The sequence below is a fragment of the Monopterus albus genome, unplaced genomic scaffold (genome assembly GCF_001952655.1).
Source record: "Monopterus albus unplaced genomic scaffold, M_albus_1.0 scaffold6.1, whole genome shotgun sequence".
Lineage (NCBI taxonomy): Eukaryota > Metazoa > Chordata > Actinopteri > Synbranchiformes > Synbranchidae > Monopterus > Monopterus albus.
Window position 1 is genome coordinate 1,907,938 of NW_018127886.1, and position 20,654 is coordinate 1,928,591.

The window sequence follows — 20,654 nt, forward strand, 5'->3', positions numbered from 1 at the left end:
AAGAGGCAGTTTCATCAGAATCATTATTTTTTGCAGTTCTCTGAAGGCTCATAACCAGTGGTCTATGAAGACAGGCATGCTGCAGAGGGGCTTAAATTAAAACCAAAAAGGTCACTGTGTTAAGAAAGGTCCTCAGCTCAGCCAAAAATATAAAATGAGGAGGAGAAAAAGAGCACAGTCGGGGAGGAGGAGTGGGCCAAGAAACAGGGCAGAATGAAGGGAGATCAGAAGATGCCGATTGGCGAGGGGGGACCCAGGCGGGAGGAAATGAGCTCAAGTAATTTGGAAAGACAGTGTTATGGAAGGGACGGCAAACATGGAAAAATACCAAGGAAAGAGGAATACAGAGAAGATAATGAACTGAGCTGAATTGGACTGGAACAAGCCCAGTATCAAAACAGATGCAAGAGTTGTTTGTTTACTTTAATGGTGTTTTTGCAAGTAATTTGTTATAATGGCCTACAATTTCAGAGAAAAACTCTGCATCTATACACAGTAAAGGACTGCCAATCTGTCCCAACAATCTGTGTTGGCAGAAACACAACCCTCCCCAAGCCTTTGCTGAATTAGGCTCCTCAAGCTTGGTACTGGACCAAAGTGCTAATGGTCAGATGGGAAATTAGCTTTGCCATATGCAACTCAGCACAAAATATGTACAACTTAGGAAAGTGCATTTCTCTCCATATCAGTCTGTCAGTAAGTAGTGATGACACTTGATTTGGCCGAGAAATGCGTGTCATATGTTAGATTTGGCCTTGTTAGCAATAGTAAACCATGCAGCAATGAAGCTGCCCTCCCCCATCTCTGCCTTACATTCTGCAAACTGACATCCCAGTCTTCAATCACTTGTTTATCTATCAGCTCACTTTAATTGTCCGCTGGGTTTTTGACTGCACCACATTACATAAAAGCACACAGGAGCCTCATGGCAGTACGACAGCCATGATGTAAAGCCTCACACTTTGCACAGATAGGTTCAATTTTAATGTTGCTAGCACACCGAGACGCACCAGCCTCACTTGTAAAACAGAATGCCCCCTTTGCTTGTAAACGCAGCAGCCCAGGAGGATGAAAGACATGGGTTGGGCCAGCTGAGGTGGGGCTGGATTAAAAGGGGGAGAGGAATTCCACTTGTCCAACTCATTCAATACATCCAGCGGATCAATTTCTTCTCTCAAATTCCCTATCCGCTCCCCATCTCTTTTAAAAACTAATACCCAATTCCAATCACAACTGCAGTAAAGAAAATCTTGTAAAAGGTCATAGTGTGACCTCTGAGTTCTCTAAATTGGATGCTGGTTGGCCCATTTTCCTTTGAAATACTGCACAGCCTGATATAAAAACCCATCACCGGTGGGACCTGCATCCAGCCCATCAATATGTGTTCATTTTAATGTGAAGTGTCACAGCATAGAGAATATAAAAAAAAATATTGGCTGTCTGTGTTGAGGGAAACAGCAACCAGAGCCCAAACCTAAACTAGAGCATAGGGGCCCAGGTATAATTTTGGGAAAGGTATATCTATGTGTACAGGCAGCATGCATCCATATAGTGGAGCATCTCTTCTACAGCCAGTCAAGGGAACTGATCAGATGGACGATCAAACACTAATCATTCCCTCACGGCCTATACCGAGTAAAGCTGTCATTAATTTTGCGGAATTACATCAAATCTGAGACATTCTTTATGTGGCCCACAGCCCGTAGACAGTTATACGACAGGGACTGCTGCACTAAGCAGATGGGGCAGCTTGGCCGTGCATACTAAATACCATAGTCCCCCATTTCTCTATCTCCGCCCTCCCAACACTCTGCCTTCCTTCCAGGCACTCTGCTCCCTCTCCCTATTTCTTTGTTTTCTACCCTCTCCTTCATTACAGTACAGGGTATATAATCGCTGACTCCATCACTCAGCCTACAGTGATGAACATTATTTAACTCAAACATGCTCATCTTGCTTTGAATAATACTGATAGAAAAAAGGCCTTTATTTATTCTTCTAAGAGCTTTAGTCACATTAGAAACATAACACATTCATCTAGTAAGATGAGAAAATAAATTGTATACTGACATAAATCTTTAATGTTTATCTCTTGAATGCTGACAACTCTAACAGTTTCCCTGCCAATACACAACAGAAGGTGATCATCCCATTTGTCGTTTCCTTGGCAACTGATTACTGCTGAAGGCAAGTTGCAATTTATGACTAGTGACACATACCTGCCATTCCCTTTGAATGAGACATGTGGTAAGTTATATTCAAACAGACCACCTTAGGTAATAAAACTGCACGAGCACTCAGGGGCTATACCATTTTCTTATATTGAGAGAAATTCCAAGCCAGAAATCAGCAAATGACAGGGATTAAATTTGTGTGAAATAGTTCTACAACCAATAAATAAACAGTTTGCCTAGACTTTTGTGCCAGAATAGTTGAGCGCGTTATTTTTCCTCTAATGCTTGAAAGTGTTGATATTTGTCCATTTTTCATTCCCAATAAAAAAAGGTTTAAAGTCAGATGGTGTGGGTGTGTGTGTGTGTGCCTCACATCTATGTGCTGGGGTGGGAGTTGGGAGTAATGTCAAATACATAAGGCCATAAGAACAGGCACTCAGGTCAAGATCAAGCAGTTTCACGGACAATCCACTTTCACTCTAATCTGTATTAGGGTGAAGCCTCACATTCCTACTGCACAGCCAACTTTCAACTTCACACCACAGGAACGCTTCAAAGTCAAGGCTACCTGAGGACTGCCATAACACTTTCAGAAATAACAACATCACAAAAATATTCACAATTATCACAATTACAATTATTAAACTACGTACAGGAAGAGTCCAAGTATATGTCAAACCAGTTAACTGAACTTATAATAAAAATAGTATAAACAAGTCACCCATTTTGAATCTTGAAGCTAGAGCTGCAGCAAAATCTAATTAAGAGTTTAAAATATAAGTATCTTGGCCTAAAACACAAATGCTAACAGTGGTTACTGACTAGTCACTGCAGTAGAACCTATTTAATTAGCCTACTGCATAGCTCCAGCTCCACTTTGCTCAGACAGGCTCAGTACATGAGTAATCCACTTAAACACAGTTTATAGGTACTCAGTTGGCATAGAATTGCAAGAATCGTCCTTATCATATCTTCAACAAACTAAATTAGCCAAACTGGACCAAATAACTGGGGGGTATAAAGTACGGTGTGACTGGACTCACTGATCAAAAAGGCTACAGGCAGTATGACAACATCAATAACTATAATCATTCAAGATGACTAAGTTCTATAGGATTTGCTTTTTTAAATTAGTTTTAATCCTAATTTAAATAGCTTCAGATTGAGGCAACATTTATTTACAAAACCTATAACTGAAGGATTGTTTATGTAAAAACTCTTAATTTAAAGGATAAAACAATTTAACAAATTACTCCAATACACTGTCATTCAATGACTTTGTAGTGTTGTTTTCCTCATTCTTTGGTACAATCATCTACCTATTTGGCTAGTCATATAATCTGCTATTCTGTAGTAATAGCTGCAAAATCTTAACTGCAAAAGGTTAAATTATTGCATAGTTGAGATTTGGTCTTAATCGTTTTTTATTTGGGGTCTCATGTATATTCTTTTTACCTAATGTCTCCTCTACATTAGGTAAAAAGATTTACATGGCTTCATGAAGCCATGGGACAGTCTCAAGAGGCTAAAGAGCATGCACTGTGCTTTAGAGGTTCCCAGGATATGGTTGTATGTGACAAATCTCAATGTAAAGCACTGGGTTTTCAAGATGGTATACTGCCACCTGCTGTCTGGTGCCACAAGAACATGAAAGACAGTGTCCTTTGTAACACACAACACAAGGCCCAGCATGACATGTGAGGCATTCCTTACACCAGTTCTCCAAACTGTGGCATGCTCCTAAAAGAAGGATTACAGGGTTATTTTAAAAAACATTTCCAAATAAAACCCAAATCTAGATCAAATTTGGAACATACACTTACATCAAAGACCTCTCCTAGCATACATCAACCTGCATGGAAAAGAATACACAAACATAACCAATGTTGGAAAGCAGTGAACTACATGTAATTAAACTATTAGTACATTTTGCAGTAGCTTCCTGGTAGTTCAACTACATTCATATTTGCATAGTGATTGAGTAGTTAAATTACTGTTTTGATTTTTTTCGTTTTTTGTTTGTTTTGCATACTTAACATCTGAAACTACTAATAATTTTGGGCCATAAAAAGAATGGAATGATTTTTTATATTTATATTACTATGTTGTATGTGAGAGGCTTTTCAGTTTGGGCATGAATATTTTTGTTTTGCAGGCATGTGACTTTTTTTTATTGTTTTTATTTTAGGCAAGCCATTGCCCAGCTCCGGCGCCTGGATAACTAGCACCCCCAAACAACTCATATACAGCTGTGGGTCGGCCTTCTGTGCCAGATACATGAATTATACCTTGACTTTAAGTTGAATGGCACGAAATGCCATGCCTTAGTGAAAATGGGGTCCACCATCTCCCCAGGAACATTGCTGGGAAAGGAAGGGCCAAGACCCAGGAAGTGGAGGGCCATCAAGAGCCACATTACCGCAGTCACTGGCAAGAGTGCAAAGATGTGTGGAGAGAGGATGCTCAAAGTGACTGCTGCAGGCCGCACCGTTGAGCATCAGTTCAGACTGGCCATTGTTCAAGATCCATGCATCATTGGCTTTGACTTGCTGGCAGAGCAGGGGACCGTAATGGATGTGCCCAGGGCTATGCTTTGCCTGGATGCTGTGGCTCTCCACACTGCCAGTAGGGAAGGGCTGTGTGCAACCGCAACACTGGAACGGCCAGCCGGAGGACCATTTACACCACCAGGGCCAGCCAGGGGCTCGTCCATTCCTACACTGTTTTCCCTGGCACCGTGTACACTGAGACTAGGCGAGCTGGTGAGGGCTCGTACAAGAGGAGCTATGGAAGAAAGAAGCACCAGCGTGGTCCTGTGTGAAGTAATTGGCAGCTTGCAAAGCTATGCTGCTTCAAATTCAATTCATAGTCAAAGAACTTCATTTATCTGTTAGAAAATTCATTTGTGTAAAGACAGCAATGCAAACAAACATAAAGCTACATAAAACAGACAGTGGACAACATACAAATGCAACTAAAAGATGTTTACATAAATAAATATATATAATTAATGCATAGGGAAGCTGACTGTGTATTACAGAGTCTCATGGAGGACGGCACAAAGCTAGACATGACACGCTTTGTCCTAAAGTAGAGATGTCTTTATCTGCGTCCTGACTGTAAGCCTGTATATTGATTGTGTAGTATGTGTGTGGAGTCTGAGGCTATTTGTAGTCCCTTGTTTTTAGTCCTTCTGTTATAGATGCTGCTCACAGGCTCCAGATCCAGTCCAATGATTTTATTGCTCAGTTTGACGATTTTGTTGAGAGGGCTGAGGTGTAAGTTGCTCATAGCACCAAACCAGGCGATTATGTTGAAAGTAAGAATTGAATCAATGACGCACCTGTAGAAAGTGAGTAGTACTGACGGATGGCCCTACATTTTACAAAGTTTCTTCAAGAAGAAGAGACGTTGCTGGCACTTGGAAAAGATCATTTCATTGTTAGTTTTGAATGTGAGTTTATTGTCAATCATGGTGCTGAGGCATACACCTCAACCCTCTCAGTGGACTGGCCACTAATTGTGAGGATGACATTGTCCATGGCGAAAGTCAATGAGCAGTGTTTTTGTTTTTGATAAGCTGAGATCCATGCAGTTTAGCCTGCACCACTCAGAGAATCTGTCTATCTCAGTTTGGAGCTGCTCTTTAGAATTTGTAAAATCCACAATAGGTGTATCATTTGAATACTTAATAAAGGTTATGTACAGGTTTATGCTTCTACAGTTATCACTGTATAAAGGCTCCAGCAGAAATGGTTAAATCTAACTGCCTGTTTTCTTCCCGTCAGGAACGAGGGGAACCCAGAGAACTTCCCTAACACTGATTATATGCTGACGACAACAAAGCAATCACAATGCAAACATCTGCTTGATATTCTTTGTTGCCAGTGAGAGGAATGTATGCAAATAATAAAGAAATCACTGCAACACCTGAACAAGGGTCAAACTGCTCTCTCCTACAGTATGGCAAAAATTACAATTACATTATTTGTTAGCTTATTCAACTGTTTAAACTGATTATTAACCTATAAAAAGTTACTGCTCATGTTTATATGAACTCACACCAACTAAGGCTGGAAAATGCGTCGTAGACAAAGTACACTGTGGCTTAAGCTAATTAATGGGAAACTTCTATTTGTGTGTATGTTTTTAAGAAGATCAAGAAACCCATCTAGCAGGTCAAGACTAAAGTTTTTTTTTTCCTTGGGTCAAGACTAAAGTAGCTGACCACTTTTGTGGGCCAACTCGTCTCTGCACGGGCAGACTTCGTCGGTCACGTGACTAGCCGCTTGAGCGTCGGAGCGGTGATCGATGCACCCACTACTCGTTGTTTTCCCCATCGCGAACAACAGATCGATATGTCAACCAGTTGCTGTGACTTGCGAAGAGAAAAACAACGGCGGTCGATGAGATGCGTCACATCACGTCCAAGAGCGACCTCTGCTATTCTGCCTGTAGCTTGGGGATTGTAGTTTAATTTTAGACATTTGCACATTCTTTGATTGCCATCTTGAACACCAGTTCCCAAAATTCCGCAGTGGAAGAGAAGCTGTCGTGCTTATGTTTTGCTGTGGCTTTTTGTAATTATTCGGGTTCGTGGAGCCACTGAGCCCGAGGAGGAAGACAGTCCGCTGTGTTGTTCATTTTTTTTGGATTGTGGGGGGGGCTGTGAAACTGGTATCTGATATAGAGGCGGCTCGTTTAGACTGTTTTCAGAATAGTGGGTGCGATAAAAGGTAAGGAGACATCAGAGACGGTCGACATCATTTGCGTAGATGTCTTTTGTTGTTAACAAAGCCTGGTATTGTCTCGCCTGATGTGCACGCGCCCCACATTAACTAAATGAAAACTGATAATTGACAAGTACGGGTTCAAGTTCATTACATGATTGTCTTCAACTTACATCGACGTGCACGCCACACCGTTTTCCTCGATATGTGCTAATGTTGGGCCTCAAGCCTCGTGTATTTTCTTCTTTGATGTCTGGTTTTCAACAAATAAAACGTTCTGCGTTGTTTACATTAGAAAGGTTTGTTCGCTCCTACGTCATTTTAGAAGGCCGCTTTACTAAAATGGAAAACTCTCAAGCGCTGTAATTATTTTGGATTATGACTGTACCACGGTAGATAAAGTATGACAGAATCACACCTAATCCACAGTCGCAGCACATGTATCCTGTAAACCCAAAGCGGACTTTAAGGTGTTGTCAGGTTGTGTGCTGATAATCTGCTGCACTATCATGCTTCTTTTGCCCTGGTTTGCAGGGTGAATCTTTGAAGTTCTGCCATGACAGGGTACATCAAACATACTGTCATTTGCTCTCACATGATGCTAAATAAATAAATGCTGCCAGTAAGTTACAACAGCAAATCAGAAAAGGTTGGGATGGTAGGCAGAATCAAAACTGAAAATAGTGATTTTTTTTTTTAAATCATCTGTGTCTTGTATTACATTGAAAACAATACAGCAGCACATTATTTAATGTGACACCTAAACTTTATTTGTTAAAAATAAACTCTTACGTTCTGATGCCTGCAACACATTCCAACCAAAGTTGGGACAGTAAAGCATGTAGCACATTGTGGTGTTGCTGTTCCTTTTCACAACACTTAAAAGATGTTTAGGGACTGAGGACATCTCTGTCAGGTGTAATTTTGTCCCATTCTTCCTGAAAACAAGTCTTAAGGTGTACTACAGTCCTGGTTGATGCAATTTGCATTTCAAAATGCATCACACATTTTATATTAGTAAGATTAGCTAGATCGGGACTGCAGGCAGGCCAGTCCAGTCCAGCACTTGCACCCTTTTCCTCAGCAGCCAGGCCTTTGTAATGTGTGTAGTATGAGGCTCTTAATGAAATATGCATGGGTGTCCCTGGAAAAGATGTCATCTTGAAGGCAGCATATGTTGCTCCAAAATCTCCATGTTGTTTTCAGCATTAATGGAGCCATCACAGAAGTGTAAGTTACCTTTGCCAAGGGCGCTGACACAACCCCAGACCATGACAGACTCTGGCTTTGGGACTTGATGCTGGTAACAGTCTGCACGGTCCTTTTCATTTTTGGTCCGGAGCACACAGCCTCCATTCCAAAGTAATCCTGAGCCCATGTGGTTATATCACTTATAGAAGAGTGATGATTCTTGATGCAGTGCCGTCTGAGGGACCAGAGAGCACGGTTATCCAACTTAGGCTTGTGCCCTTTGCCCTTTATGGACTGAAATCCCTCCAGTTTTCTTGAATCTTTTAATTATGTTATGTGCCATAGAGGCTGACATATCCAAATCCCTTCCTATCTTTGAGGAACGTTGTTTTTATACATTTCAATAATTTTCTCATGCATATGTTGGCAAACTGGCGGCCCTCGGCCCATCTTAACTTCTAATGGGCTCAGCTTTTCCTGGATGCCACTTTGGTACCAAATCATGATTGCAGTCACCTGTTGACATCCCTTGTTTCAAATGGAATCACTGTTTTACCTCATTACTAGCCCTGAAATGCACCATCCCAACTTTTTTGGAATGTGTTGCAGCCATCAGAATTTAAGTGTGTGTATATTTTGAACAAAGATAAAGTAGATGAGGTATCTACTACATCAAAAATGTGCAGCTGTATTGTTTTCAGTACAACACAGGGCACGGATGATTTACAAATCACTATTTTCAGTTTAAATTAAATTTTTACATACTGTCCCAACTTGTTCTGATTTGGGGTTGTACACGTCTCCAAGCAGTTTAACTGCAAGCAGGAGCTGCTTAAAATTCATGGAGAGCATTTGCCATTGGACCTTGAGCTCCAGATATGTGGAGGCCACAGACACCTTGTTCCACATATTTACACGTGATGATGTGTGGTAAATGTTGGCAATGACTGAAATGGCTCTTGTAATAAACATGCTCAGAGGCCGTGCTCTTATTAAGGTGGAGTTCTGGTATCCTCACCTCAAGTATGTGCTCAGTCCGGATATCTTCTTACACTGAATAAACACTCACAGGCTGCTGGCTCTCCCTTGTCTGTTATACAGCAATCACCTATTTCACGTTAGGTCATCTAACCATGCACATCAGTTTTTGCTTTCAACTTAACTAAAGCTGTTATCTGCTCAAGTTTGAACATTGTGGGTTTTGTTTTCTCTAGGTGCAAAATAGTCTGCCTTTGTTTTGTGTTGCCATGGACAAGGATTGGCAGGTGGAATTCAGAAACGTGGGTCGCAGTTACTTCCCTCAGAGCAGAGTCGAGTGCCACTACACACTCAGCTCACAGCACAACTGGGTCAGCAATGACTGGATAGGGCTCTTCAAGGTATTGTTAACCTGATGACTGTCACAACACTTAAGTAAATAAAGTGTGTGTCTTTGTATACATTTTTAAGATGCAAAATAACAGTGTGGGGTTGTTTTCTTCCTCAGGTGGGATGGTCATCGGTGAAAGACTACCACACATTTGTTTGGGCATTGGCCCCGGCTGACTATCAAGAGGGCACAGATGTCAACTGCTGTGTGCATTTCCAGGGTACTCATGCCCTTGTTTCCTAGCTGTGTTTTATTTTCCAGTTTGCCAGAACCCATACAGTACAGTGCTTACATCTGCACATAAAACCTTCAGCAAGAAGACTGATGTATCTCTGAACTGAACTGCTCTGTTGTACAAAGAGCTGGCCACCAAGGAAAACAACTGTTAGTTATTTCTGTCTTAGAGTATTCCCAGAGATGTAAAAGGGAAAATATGTGAAGAAGACATCTCTCTCTTGGCTTGGTCTAACACAGTCATGCTGTGTCATAGTTTGAATGAATTTCTTTAGTTAGCACAAGGTTGAGCAATAAGGATGACAGAGACAATGCCTCATAGAGTGCAGTTACTACCACTACTCGCTGGAAAATACAGTGTTCATTCTGTACTGCCTGTCAGTAACAACTGATAAGGCTGATTCAGTGTGAGGGGCACATGTGTAGCAGGTGTGGCATTGACCCCAGCTGAGTGATTTATTGCCAACTTAAGCGTACACTCAGTGTCATTCTCCATTAGAAGAAGAGCAATGGAAAGAATGTTTAAACAAACTACTGTTGCTTCCTTATCACCAGTGATGTGGTGATTTAAAAAGATGGTTGCCTTGTGAAGTGACCTAAGCTGCTGTTCTAAGTTACAGTACAGCTCATAAACTTTGCTGTATGTCATTTTTCCTGTTTTCCATCTTGACCCCTTTAATACACCTGTTATAAAACAGAAATTCAAAGTAAATCATTCTAAGCATGAAGCTATGGGCTGTGTGAGATAAGGATAATATTAGATTAGCTTACTTTATGGGCTGGATGAAGTCATGGACTGTGGCTAGCTGCTGTCTGGTTAGAGTGGGAAACAGAAGGCATCACGTCAGTTCCTGTATGTTATGTTAAGAGCGGATAAAAACAAACAACATTAAAAGTGTGGAGACATGGTTAAGTTAGCAAACTGGAAGTACGTGCATGATTATACAAATTAAAAAGGCAAGAAACCAGTTATTTAGTAGCATTATAAGTTCAACTAAACTTAAGACTTCCCATGAGTAACAGAAAGGATAGCATTAATAACTGTTTCTGGACTATGAACAAAAGGCAGTTAATTGTGGTTATACTTGTAGGTTGTTATCTAACAAAGTATGCCAGGATAGCTGTTAAATCACTGGAAAATATGCTTTTCTTTTTCCTTCATGCCAAGTATTGGTGTGTTTTTACATTCTTAATTTAATGCTAATGTTATGCTAATTGTTTCCTGGTCCAGTTATTCTAACGTTACCTCAGCAGACAGAAATGAAACTTGATATTTTTAGCTAACCTCCAATAACAGCAAACAAGCGTAACTCAGAAAACAGTAACATTCAAGTGGCAGAGTTGTTTTGTATATCACAGTAAGACAGTCATATAATATAAATGTGTTACAGGCTTTCTCAAAAAATACATAAAGTCAGACTATATTGTTAAGATTTACAGTGACCTTAAAGAGTGATTAGCTTTTCCAAATTTAGAGATAATTCATTTAGGCAAGCTGTTGCTGCTACCTTTCACTAGCTATGCACAAAAACAGGGAGACCTTGAAACACAGCTGTTATTCTCTGCAAATTAAATTTAACATAACTGTCATTTTTTTCCACCATTTTTTAGCCTCCTATCTACCCAAGCCCAGCTTGCAAGAATATGAATTTGTATACATCGACTCTAAGGGGGAAGTGTGCTCCCGCAGCTCCAAATTCATTTTCTGTGCCCCGAAGCCACTTGAGGATGTGGTGACCCTTGAGGAGGAGCCCCATGGAGAAGAAGGCACAGATATGCTCCTGGTAGTACCCAGGGCTGAACTGCTGCAGGTGAGCAGAATAAATAGATAAGGAAGTGAGGGAGTGTGTTTTCAGTTTTGCACAATGAATAAGTGCTGTTAAAACACAGATCCTGGGAAATCAATACTGCTGTTTACTGTTGGCACACAAAGATTAGAGTGCAATGATGCTTCCCCGTCTCCTGCCTGCTTCCTTCCATCACTTGTCAGAGCCGACTCCAGGAATGTCTGCGAGAGCGAGCTGAACTGCTGCAGGTGCAGGAGGCTGCAAACAGGAAAAGGGAGAAAGAAAAGGAGGAGTACAAGAAGGCGAGGGAGGCCTGGGAAAGACGATGCAAAGAGCTGGAGAATGATATCACCAGGATGCAGGAAGAGCTCAAGCAGAATCACGAGAAGCTCGGGGAGATGGAGAGGAAACAGAAGGTGCTGCACGGAGCTAGGAAAATGACAAGCAAGATTATTTGACTAGGACCAGTTTGCCTATTACCATTTCCATTTCTTTGTCTGTATCCATATCCTTCAGTGAAAAGCACATGTCAGCTTCAAGTATCAATGTAAAAAGTTAAATAACAGCGCTTTAGGAGTATGTCAGATTTATTCTATTAAATATCTTACTATTAAAGTAGCTTATTATATGTCATTATGAATTACAATACCCTATAAAAATTCCACATGCCTCTGGTCTATTAGGAGGAGCAGGCTTTAGGAAACTTACTAGCCCAGGAGAAATGTGCTTTATTGGAAGCGAGGGAGGTGAGTGAAGTGCGAATCAGAGAGTTGGAGGAGGACATCAAAACCTTGACTCAAAGAACTGTGGAAAGGGAGGCCGAGCTGGAAAGGTCAGACATTTTTTCCCCCTCTTTGTCTCTGCCCCTAGTCTTAGATTTACACTGGACTCATGAATACTTTTGATAGTCAGTAACCAAATCTGTGTGTGCAGGATGAAGGAAAGAGCAAAGAGGGCTGGAGCTCAGAGGAAAGAAGAAGAGAGTGAGAGGAAAAGCCTGCAGGTTACATTTCAGAATATGCTGTATATCATAATCAAATCTGTCTGTTCATTTTTTTCTACATCAATTTCTCTTTTGCCATTTGTCTTGTTAATTTTTCTTTCTTAGACCAAGCTGGAACAGACAGAGAGTGAACTCAGAAGCCTGTCTAAGGAGTTTCAGGGTCTGAGGAACTCCCTAGCTCAGAGAGACACCAGTGTCCTACAGCTCCAAAACACCATCACCACCCTCACCCAGAAACTGGCCACTGCCCACAGGAAAGAGGTCAGATGTTTCTTTGGAAATCAGAGGGGACGGGATTGAAAGGAGGATTTGAGATTAATATATGGATTCAAAGTTAAAACAAGACTAGGCAAAGATGCATGCTAGAGGCTTCAAATGTGTGATATACTGTAAATATCAGCACACTTTTGTTTACCAAATAATACTTAGCAGATTTTCAGAAGATTTTTTTTTTTCAGCACATTTTATATTTGGGAGAAATGTTTTTGGGGCAAACACATGGTTTTAAGTTCTGGAGATGGATGTTGATTATACATACGCATAGCTTTAAATAAGAATTATATGTCAGTATATCCTAAAACTTTGTTAGAACTTAAGTATAACTTTGGTATTTCAAATTTACACTTAGTACCTTTCAGAACTGGCTTGTACTTACAGATATGTAAGCCAACACCTGCTTTCTGTTTTATTTATGGCCAGGCGGAGAGCGAGGCAGCACTGAAGGAGATGAGGAGCCTGCAGGAGCGTCTTAACGCGAGTGAGCATGCTGCAGAGTGCTTGAAGAGTGATCTAGGTGCCATGGTGGCCCAGAGGGATCACGGGCAGGCCGAATTGCATCAGGCTCGTCTGCAGGCTGCTCAACTCACACTTCAGCTTGCAGATTCCAGTCTGGCCCTCAGAGAAGGAAGAGCGCAGTGGGCTCAGGAACGGCAGAACCTGCAGTGCACTTCTGAGGTACTGCAGCGCTGCAGAACAGAGAATCTGAAGGGAGACATTTAGGCAATTTAATATAATTGTGCTGGGATAGAGTTAAAGTTTTGAATATACAGTATTAGCCATGCGTCTTGTTACTGTTCCGATAACCGAGTCACGATACATGGCATGATGTTTCAAAACACCATCTTATGGCTTCAAGGTGAAGTGTTCTCCTGAGCAGCATACATTGCTTATCTTATTGTACCTATGAAGTTGTTTTTGCACATGATATGTGTGTGTGTGTCACCCTAACAGAGGGACCGTAAGCATCTAGAGAAACTCAATACGGAGATGCAGAGGATGGAGGAGAGGCTGCAGGAGGAGAGGATGGAGAGAGTGAAGCTGGAGGTTGAGCTTGGACGAGAGAAGGACTGCCACCGGGTGAGAGACTACAGCATTTTACTTCCAACTTAGATACTTTTGTCTAATAATAGGTGAACTCAGTCCCACTGGAAACAAGAGATAGATGTCATAACAAATTGGTGGTAGAATTGTGAGAGTACACATCACAGTTGTCTTGCAGAAGTGACAGTACTTGTTATATTGTTCTAATATGCTGTTTCCTGGCAACTTATATCTGGCCTGCAGGTTCAGCTGAGTGAAACTCGCAGGGAGCTTCAGGAGCTCAAGGCTAGCCTAAGGGTCGCCCAGAAAGAGAAGGAGCTGCTACTTGCAGAGAAGCAGGTCAGAAACACTGTTTGGTTCACAGGGGACAACTTGAGTCTGTGCTGGCAGAAAGTTTGTTGAAAAAGGGAGAAAACAATAATGCTATGATTTAGTATCTTTAAACTCTGTACATGAATGATGTCATAGTTGCTGACTTTGAGCCCTGTTCATTATCAGTTGATAATGTCCCAAGGCTAACGAAGGACTTGTACGTCTGACATGGATTAATAAATTTCAAGTTTTATCATAGTTAGTACTAGCAATTCAATTCAGTTTTATTTGTATTGCTTCAGATCATAACAAAAGCCATCTCAGGCCACTTCATAAAGTAAGGTCTAGGCCTTACTATTATTATTATTATTATTATTATAGAGAAAGCCCAAACAAATCCCCCTTGAGCAAGCACTTGGCGACAGCGCGGAGGAAAAACTCCCTCAGGGTCACCTCAGGGTCACCTGAGCCAGCCCTAACTATAAGCTTTATCAAAAAGGGAAAGTGTTAAAGGTAGAGAGTTAGGTTATTTCTTAGTTAGATAGGTATGGATTAGAGATCTGTTGTCTATGAATGTTTAGCGCAGACAGGGTGACTAGCTTGGGCTGTTAACTATTCAGCCTGCAGGCACGTCAAGGTTACAGGAAAACTGCTGTTAGTGTCAACTGTAATGCTAGTCTTAATATTTGTCTTAATGTGTAAGGTTATGTCCAATTGTTTAGATACACACCACGAAAACAACAGTCACGCACCTTGACTTTTCCGCATGTTTTGGCTAAACGTTATGGCAGCTGCAAGGCTTGCTTATCAGGTGACGTCACGGTTCGACAGCCCAGAAAGGATTAATATTGTATAGCAATGCTTGGTTCGGGGTCTTGCTGCTTCCGGGCTGCTTGGGCAGCCTGGGGTTGGAAGATCTCTGGACTTGGAGTGTTGATGCTTGCCTGTGACTCTTTGAATAAACCAGCACGGTTATATTTTTTATATACTCAAGTGGTCTGAGTCGTCCCTCTGAGTTCCTGGTTTGAAAGAACCGGATGAGGCTTTATAATGGTTTTTAGCCTTTAAGTGGTGCCGTTGGACCCGGGGACCAGATGAGCTCTGCAGGACGACCGGTCCATTTCCTGAATAATGTCCCGGACCGACAGTGGTAATCCTGTGCCAGGCTGAGCTGAGCTGGAGATCTGGTATGAGTTGAATATTTCCCTGATCAGAGAGTGCCCTTCTGGGTTTAGTCAGAGCGGTGAGCACTTCCACACATTAACTGGCCGGCCACAAGATGAGGTGAGCGGGACCTTTTTTACACATAAACTCCGCAGACATTGGAGATTTCTAAATAAAAGTTAATGTGTGGACTGCGCACTCTCGACGTTCCAAATTGGATCCAAAAAACAGTAAGGGTAAGAAAAACACAAGTCTCATTATCTGTGTTTGAAATGCTGGGCTGGTCTGTTCATTTTCTCACAGGTAGAGATAATTGAAATATATACTCATTTTTAACAATGAATGAATGCTGTGATTACAGAATTTGATACCAATAAGAGATGTAGGAATTCACAGGTTTATAAATGAAATTTCTGCTGTTTCTTGACAGATTGTCTCCTCAAAATTCCCATTTCCTTTTTTATTTTTCTCCCCGTTGGAAATCAGGCTGTGAGATATCTTGCCTGAAGGGGCTGAATAATTTTGCACGGCCAATTTTTCAGTTTTTTATTTGTTAAAAACGTTTGAAATATCCAATAAATTTCGTTCCACTTCATGATTGTGTCCCACTTGTTGTTGATTCTTCACAAAAAATTACAGTTTTATATCTTTATGTTTGAAGCCTGAAATGTGGCAAAAGGTCGCAAAGTTCAAGGGGGCCGAATACTTTCGCAAGGCACTGTAATATGGGAGAGATATGATCTCTCTTGCTAGTTCCTGTCAGTACTCTGGCTGCAGAATTTTGGATCAAATGGAGACATTTTAGGGAATTATTGGGACATCCTGATAGTAAAGAGTTACAGTAGTCCAGCCTGGAAGTAACAAATGCATGGACCAGTTTTTCAGCATCACTTTGAGACAGGATGCTCCTGATTTTGGTGATATTGCGCAGGTGAAAGAAAGCAGTTCTAGAGACTTGGGTTTTTCTTATTTTTGCCTATCAGTGATGAATAATATGCAGTTCTGGCACTATGAAGGGCTTTTTTTTAAATATGTTATTAAACTGTCTTTCCAAGCTAGGAAAAACTCTTCTGACTTAGTGGACCGCCACCTCCTCTCCAGTTTTCGTGATGCCTGCTTTAGGGAGCAGAGCTGTGAGCTGTACCACGGGGCTAGCCTCCTCTGTTTCACTGCCTTCCTTTTCAGAGGGACAATGGTGTCAAGTGTCGTACGCAGGAAGGCTGCAGTACTATCAACAAGATTATCGACTTGTGTGGGAGTAAAGTTAAGGTGGCCTCCCTCCATTGTGTTGGCCCACGGCACTGAAGTAAATAATGATGGAATTATGTCCTTAAATTTGGTAAAAGCATTGTCAGACATCTACTGTAGTGGAATTGTTTCCCCACATAGTGTATAATACATTAATGTAAGTTCAAAGCTTATTAGAAAATGGTCAGACAGACAGAAGAGAGTTTTGGGGAAAAACTATGAAATGTTCAGTTTTGATGCTGTACATCAGAACACAATCAAGGGTGTGGTTAAAACAGTGAGTGGGTTTATTTATAGTTTCAGTCTAATAATGAACAGAATAGACTGTTGAGGTTGTCATTGTCAGCATCTACATGAATATTAAAGTCACCCAATATGATGTTTTTATTTGTACTAATCATTAAATCTGACAAAGTCTAAGAACTCTTAAAAACTCTGAATAAGGGGGCAGGTGGACGGTATACAATAACAAACAGAACTGGCTTTTGAGTTTTCCAGTTTTGGCGTGAGAGACTCAGAAAGAAATTCAGTAAGAAATTCTGTAATAGAGGTGCGTAAGTAGTGTAAGTGTATGTGGTGAATCAAAAATTAGCTGACGTTCCGATATACCTAGAAATCTTAATCTGTAAACAATCTGGAGCAGGCACAGCAAACAGGAAATGAATTTAATTGCGGCAGAACCAAGAAACAGCAGGAACCGTCGTCTTCTTCTTCTTTGGCTGTTTAATGGTGGTTGGAAAACAACTTTAGGTGCATTACCACCAGCTAGAACTGGAGTGTGGATCAGAACAGCCCCCATCTACTACTACTAAAATAAAATAAACAAACTCCATGAATGCTACAGGTCTATTATCCTAACAGCAGGAACCTGCAGGACTTCACTCATTATCAACTGTAAATTTAGTGCAAGTTTTCTTACAGTTTGTACCACTATCAACCTCAATAATTATTTTTTAAGCACAGTATTAACAATATATACATATCCTAAAGCTTAGTGATGTAACATACAGTATAGTGTGATTGTTTAGTGTTTCCCAGGTGTTGGGAATCTTCTTTCTATTTTTGTCTTTTTATTTGTTATTGTGCAATACAAATTCTTCATAGTGCAATATAAATCATTGCAGCTGCTGTTAAAGTGCCTCCAGATATTTTGTTGGCTAACCACCATCACATTTGCTGCTACTGGCTGAGTTGATGGTCATTGTTTTTAATATCAGTGTCCAGCTTAATTTTAACATCTGCCATATGGGACTATAGCTGCCAATGTTATGTTTGTGTATTTACCACATAATTATTTTACGTGCATTTGGACTGATGAAGTCAGGTTTCATGAGGGTTATGAGGGTGAGGTCTGCTGGAGTTATGATGAAAATCCTGCAGTATGGCTGTATTTTCCATTACAGGAGTTGATGGAGTATATCTGTCAGCTGGAGCAGAGGATTGGAACTGTGGTCAGTGCCAAGTGGAGTGCTGCCCCAATTGCCACCACAGGTGAATGAAGCTATACATTAATCTACTGTGTGCCCTGCAGATGTGAACAATAAAATCATTCAACAGCCATGCTAAATATTGTTCGAAATGGCCCCTCTCTTTGCTAATGTTACTATCTCTAGCAGGGCGCCCTGAGAGTGGGTTATCTGACTCTGAGGATGAGAACCCAGAGGCCTTGCAGCCCCTCCGTCCCCCCAGACCTCTGGGGCATTACAGCCTATGTGAGCAGGGCCAGCCTGACTCCTTGCTCCTTGCCACTCCTCCGTCCTCCCCCAGGGAGATGGAGTCGAGGGCTGTGGTCATCAACCAACCAGCCCCTTTCTCCTCACCACACCAGGCCAGAGTTGACACCCTGCCACACAGCTCTGATTCGGTGAGACGCATGATCTGAACCATTTGGCATCACCATGGTGTAATTATGTGTGATACTGAAAATGAGCTATATCTTCATGCTGATAGCCATATATACACCACATAAACATGGGCAGTGGATCGTTTGATATAGACACTATCTCCTAGAAGCAATTAGGACCCTGGTCTACAAGTTATTAGACTGTATTAGCTGCTGGACAGATAAAACGTCTTTCACACCCGGTGTTTAGGAGGAAGAATCTGATGCACTTCAGGAAGGAAGGCACAGCTCTGGAGAGGAAACAGCACTTTTGCTGCCTGAGCACAGAGACAACATTCTCAGGTACAACCTCCCACCTCAAACCGAGGAGTGTTTTTTTCCCTTAGTGGTAGAAAGTAGCTTCATATCTGGAGTACAATGCTTATAAACCGTTTTGAGGTACTTGTATTTTACACAGTTTTTCCATTGTATGCTACATAATGTTTCTGCTCCACTACATTTATAGCAAATGTTATATGTTTTATAAAGTACAATACATTAGGATTGAATACGTGGTTCAAACCTTATTTGGCTGTGACCACTTGCAAAAAAACTAAAGTCCAGTTGGGTTTCCTTATGATGTGTCAGATGTGTATAAGTGAACTGTTCTATCAAACATTGACTTCCCCTCTAAAAATTTTAAGGCCCAAAAGGTAAAGTCAACCAATATTCAGTTCAGAAAAAGCTAAGATAAAAATAAATATAAATATACGTTTGTTAAGCAGAACATAAGCAAAATAATTTTTTTCTTTCTAGCCCATTAATCCATCTCACAAACCCGCACATTAATCTTGTGACCCTTTAGAGGGTTGGAGCCCATTGGACTGAGCCATCTAACACTAGCTCTACCTTCAGCACATTGATGCATCAGTATTAACAATATAATTTGTCATGTATAATAATATATCAGTATCAAGGGGCATTTTTTGGCAGAACATTGAATATAATATATATATATATATATATATATATATATATATACACACACATTGTTGTATTGATACATTTACTTAAGAACGTAAGTGCTTGTAAAGGCAGAAATAATATGAATGTACACAAATTTCTTCCTGTCACACTGACTTGTTTTAAACTCTATAATGTGTCATGTTTTATGAGCTCATGACTTGAGGTTTTATGAGCTCATGACTTTCAACGGGTGTTGAAACAGAGCCGGGCCGGGGGCAGGGCGAGATGGGAGGACAAGGGGACACAGGTTGATAATAAGCTGTAGCAGTGATTTACCTGAAGGGTGTAGCACAGTCACGGGCCAGTTTTCAGCATCATTGAAAACCTCACTCTCCCACTCACACGCTCCTTCAGTCGAACTAGAACGTTTGTTTCTTTCATGTCTTTCACACACTCCTTCCTCCAGTGATCTGGCCGACACCTCGCTATGGTAACCAGTGGACATCTTGCCACGGCCACAACGGGATCAAAAGGAGGAGAAGAGGCACTTTCCTGGAGTTAGTGTGGTTCCACGCTTCTTCCACTAACAGCACTCACTACAAAGACAAAATGTTAATATGCAATTTATATCTGCAGTGGACCTTGATTGTTCTAGATTGTCGTGTTATTTGCCCAATTGGTTTGTTGTTAGAAATGACATAATGCTTGTGGTGGAGGGTCAACACCATGTTTATGACTGACATAAGATTGTAGCACAGTTTGTAGCAGTGGGCTTTTAGGCCTGGACTGTGGCGTTTGAGAGTTTGCAGGATGTAGCAGAATGATTTCTGTTGAATCATTGCTGTGTCGAGAGCTTTACGACGGATGTTATGTCGTTTTTATGACATTTGTGATTAGAAGTCATGACAGGCACTGTAATTATGATGATGTGTGCAGGCCCAGCTCCGCTGGAAATCATAGCAAAACTCTCTTCAGCATTAAATTTTCCACAACAGCTTTGAACACTTTTCATGACAGCGTAAAGTAATGATACAGCATCATACTCGAATTATATTGCAGTAATGTAGGGCTATGACATCATAATTCACCTGTGCTTACTCAGAACTAAAGTGTGACATGCACTTTCTTTTAGTAGTCCATGGTTGTCAGTTAAGGAGATGCAGAGGTTTTCTAAGGTGGACAAGTATTTAAAATAAAGAGCTTATTGAACAGCTTGCGTTTAAAGTCTATGACAATAGATGCCAGATGCAACTTTCTATTTCATTAACTTCATATCACCATTATCATGAGCGTGCTCATAAGCTTTTTACTGTAGATCAGGCAGGTTTTACTTG

The 20,654-nt window shown here is 41.1% G+C and overlaps 1 protein-coding gene across 2 annotated transcripts; it reads left to right on the forward strand.

Annotated features, from left to right (window-relative positions):
* The first annotated feature begins 6,664 nt into the window (after nt 1-6,664).
* On the forward strand, nt 6,665-20,224 carry calcoco1a (calcium binding and coiled-coil domain 1a). 2 transcript variants are annotated; one of them, XM_020619006.1, is made up of 15 exons: nt 6,665-6,910; nt 9,310-9,474; nt 9,582-9,684; nt 11,310-11,509; nt 11,689-11,901; nt 12,169-12,317; nt 12,419-12,488; nt 12,594-12,749; nt 13,188-13,442; nt 13,719-13,844; nt 14,052-14,147; nt 17,936-18,023; nt 18,146-18,396; nt 18,626-18,717; nt 19,787-20,224. In XM_020619006.1, exons 2-15 carry the CDS (start codon nt 9,343-9,345, stop codon nt 19,812-19,814), a joined length of 1,959 nt encoding a protein of 652 aa, XP_020474662.1. In that variant the 5' UTR covers nt 6,665-6,910; nt 9,310-9,342; the 3' UTR covers nt 19,815-20,224. The 2 variants fall into 2 exon arrangements, with proteins under 2 accessions (XP_020474662.1, XP_020474672.1); XM_020619016.1 differs by having other exon boundaries at nt 6,666-6,910; nt 18,149-18,396.
* Nucleotides 20,225-20,654: the final 430 nt, after the last annotated feature.

Coding starts and splice junctions, on each gene's coding strand:
- calcoco1a (XM_020619006.1), top strand. CDS start 9,343: ATGGACAAGGATTGGCAGGTGGAATTCAGAAACGTGGGTCGCAGTTAC. Junction 13,443..13,718: donor ACCTGCAGTGCACTTCTGAG/GTACTGCAGCGC, acceptor TCACCCTAACAG/AGGGACCGTAAGCATCTAGA. Junction 18,397..18,625: donor TGCCACACAGCTCTGATTCG/GTGAGACGCATG, acceptor CCCGGTGTTTAG/GAGGAAGAATCTGATGCACT.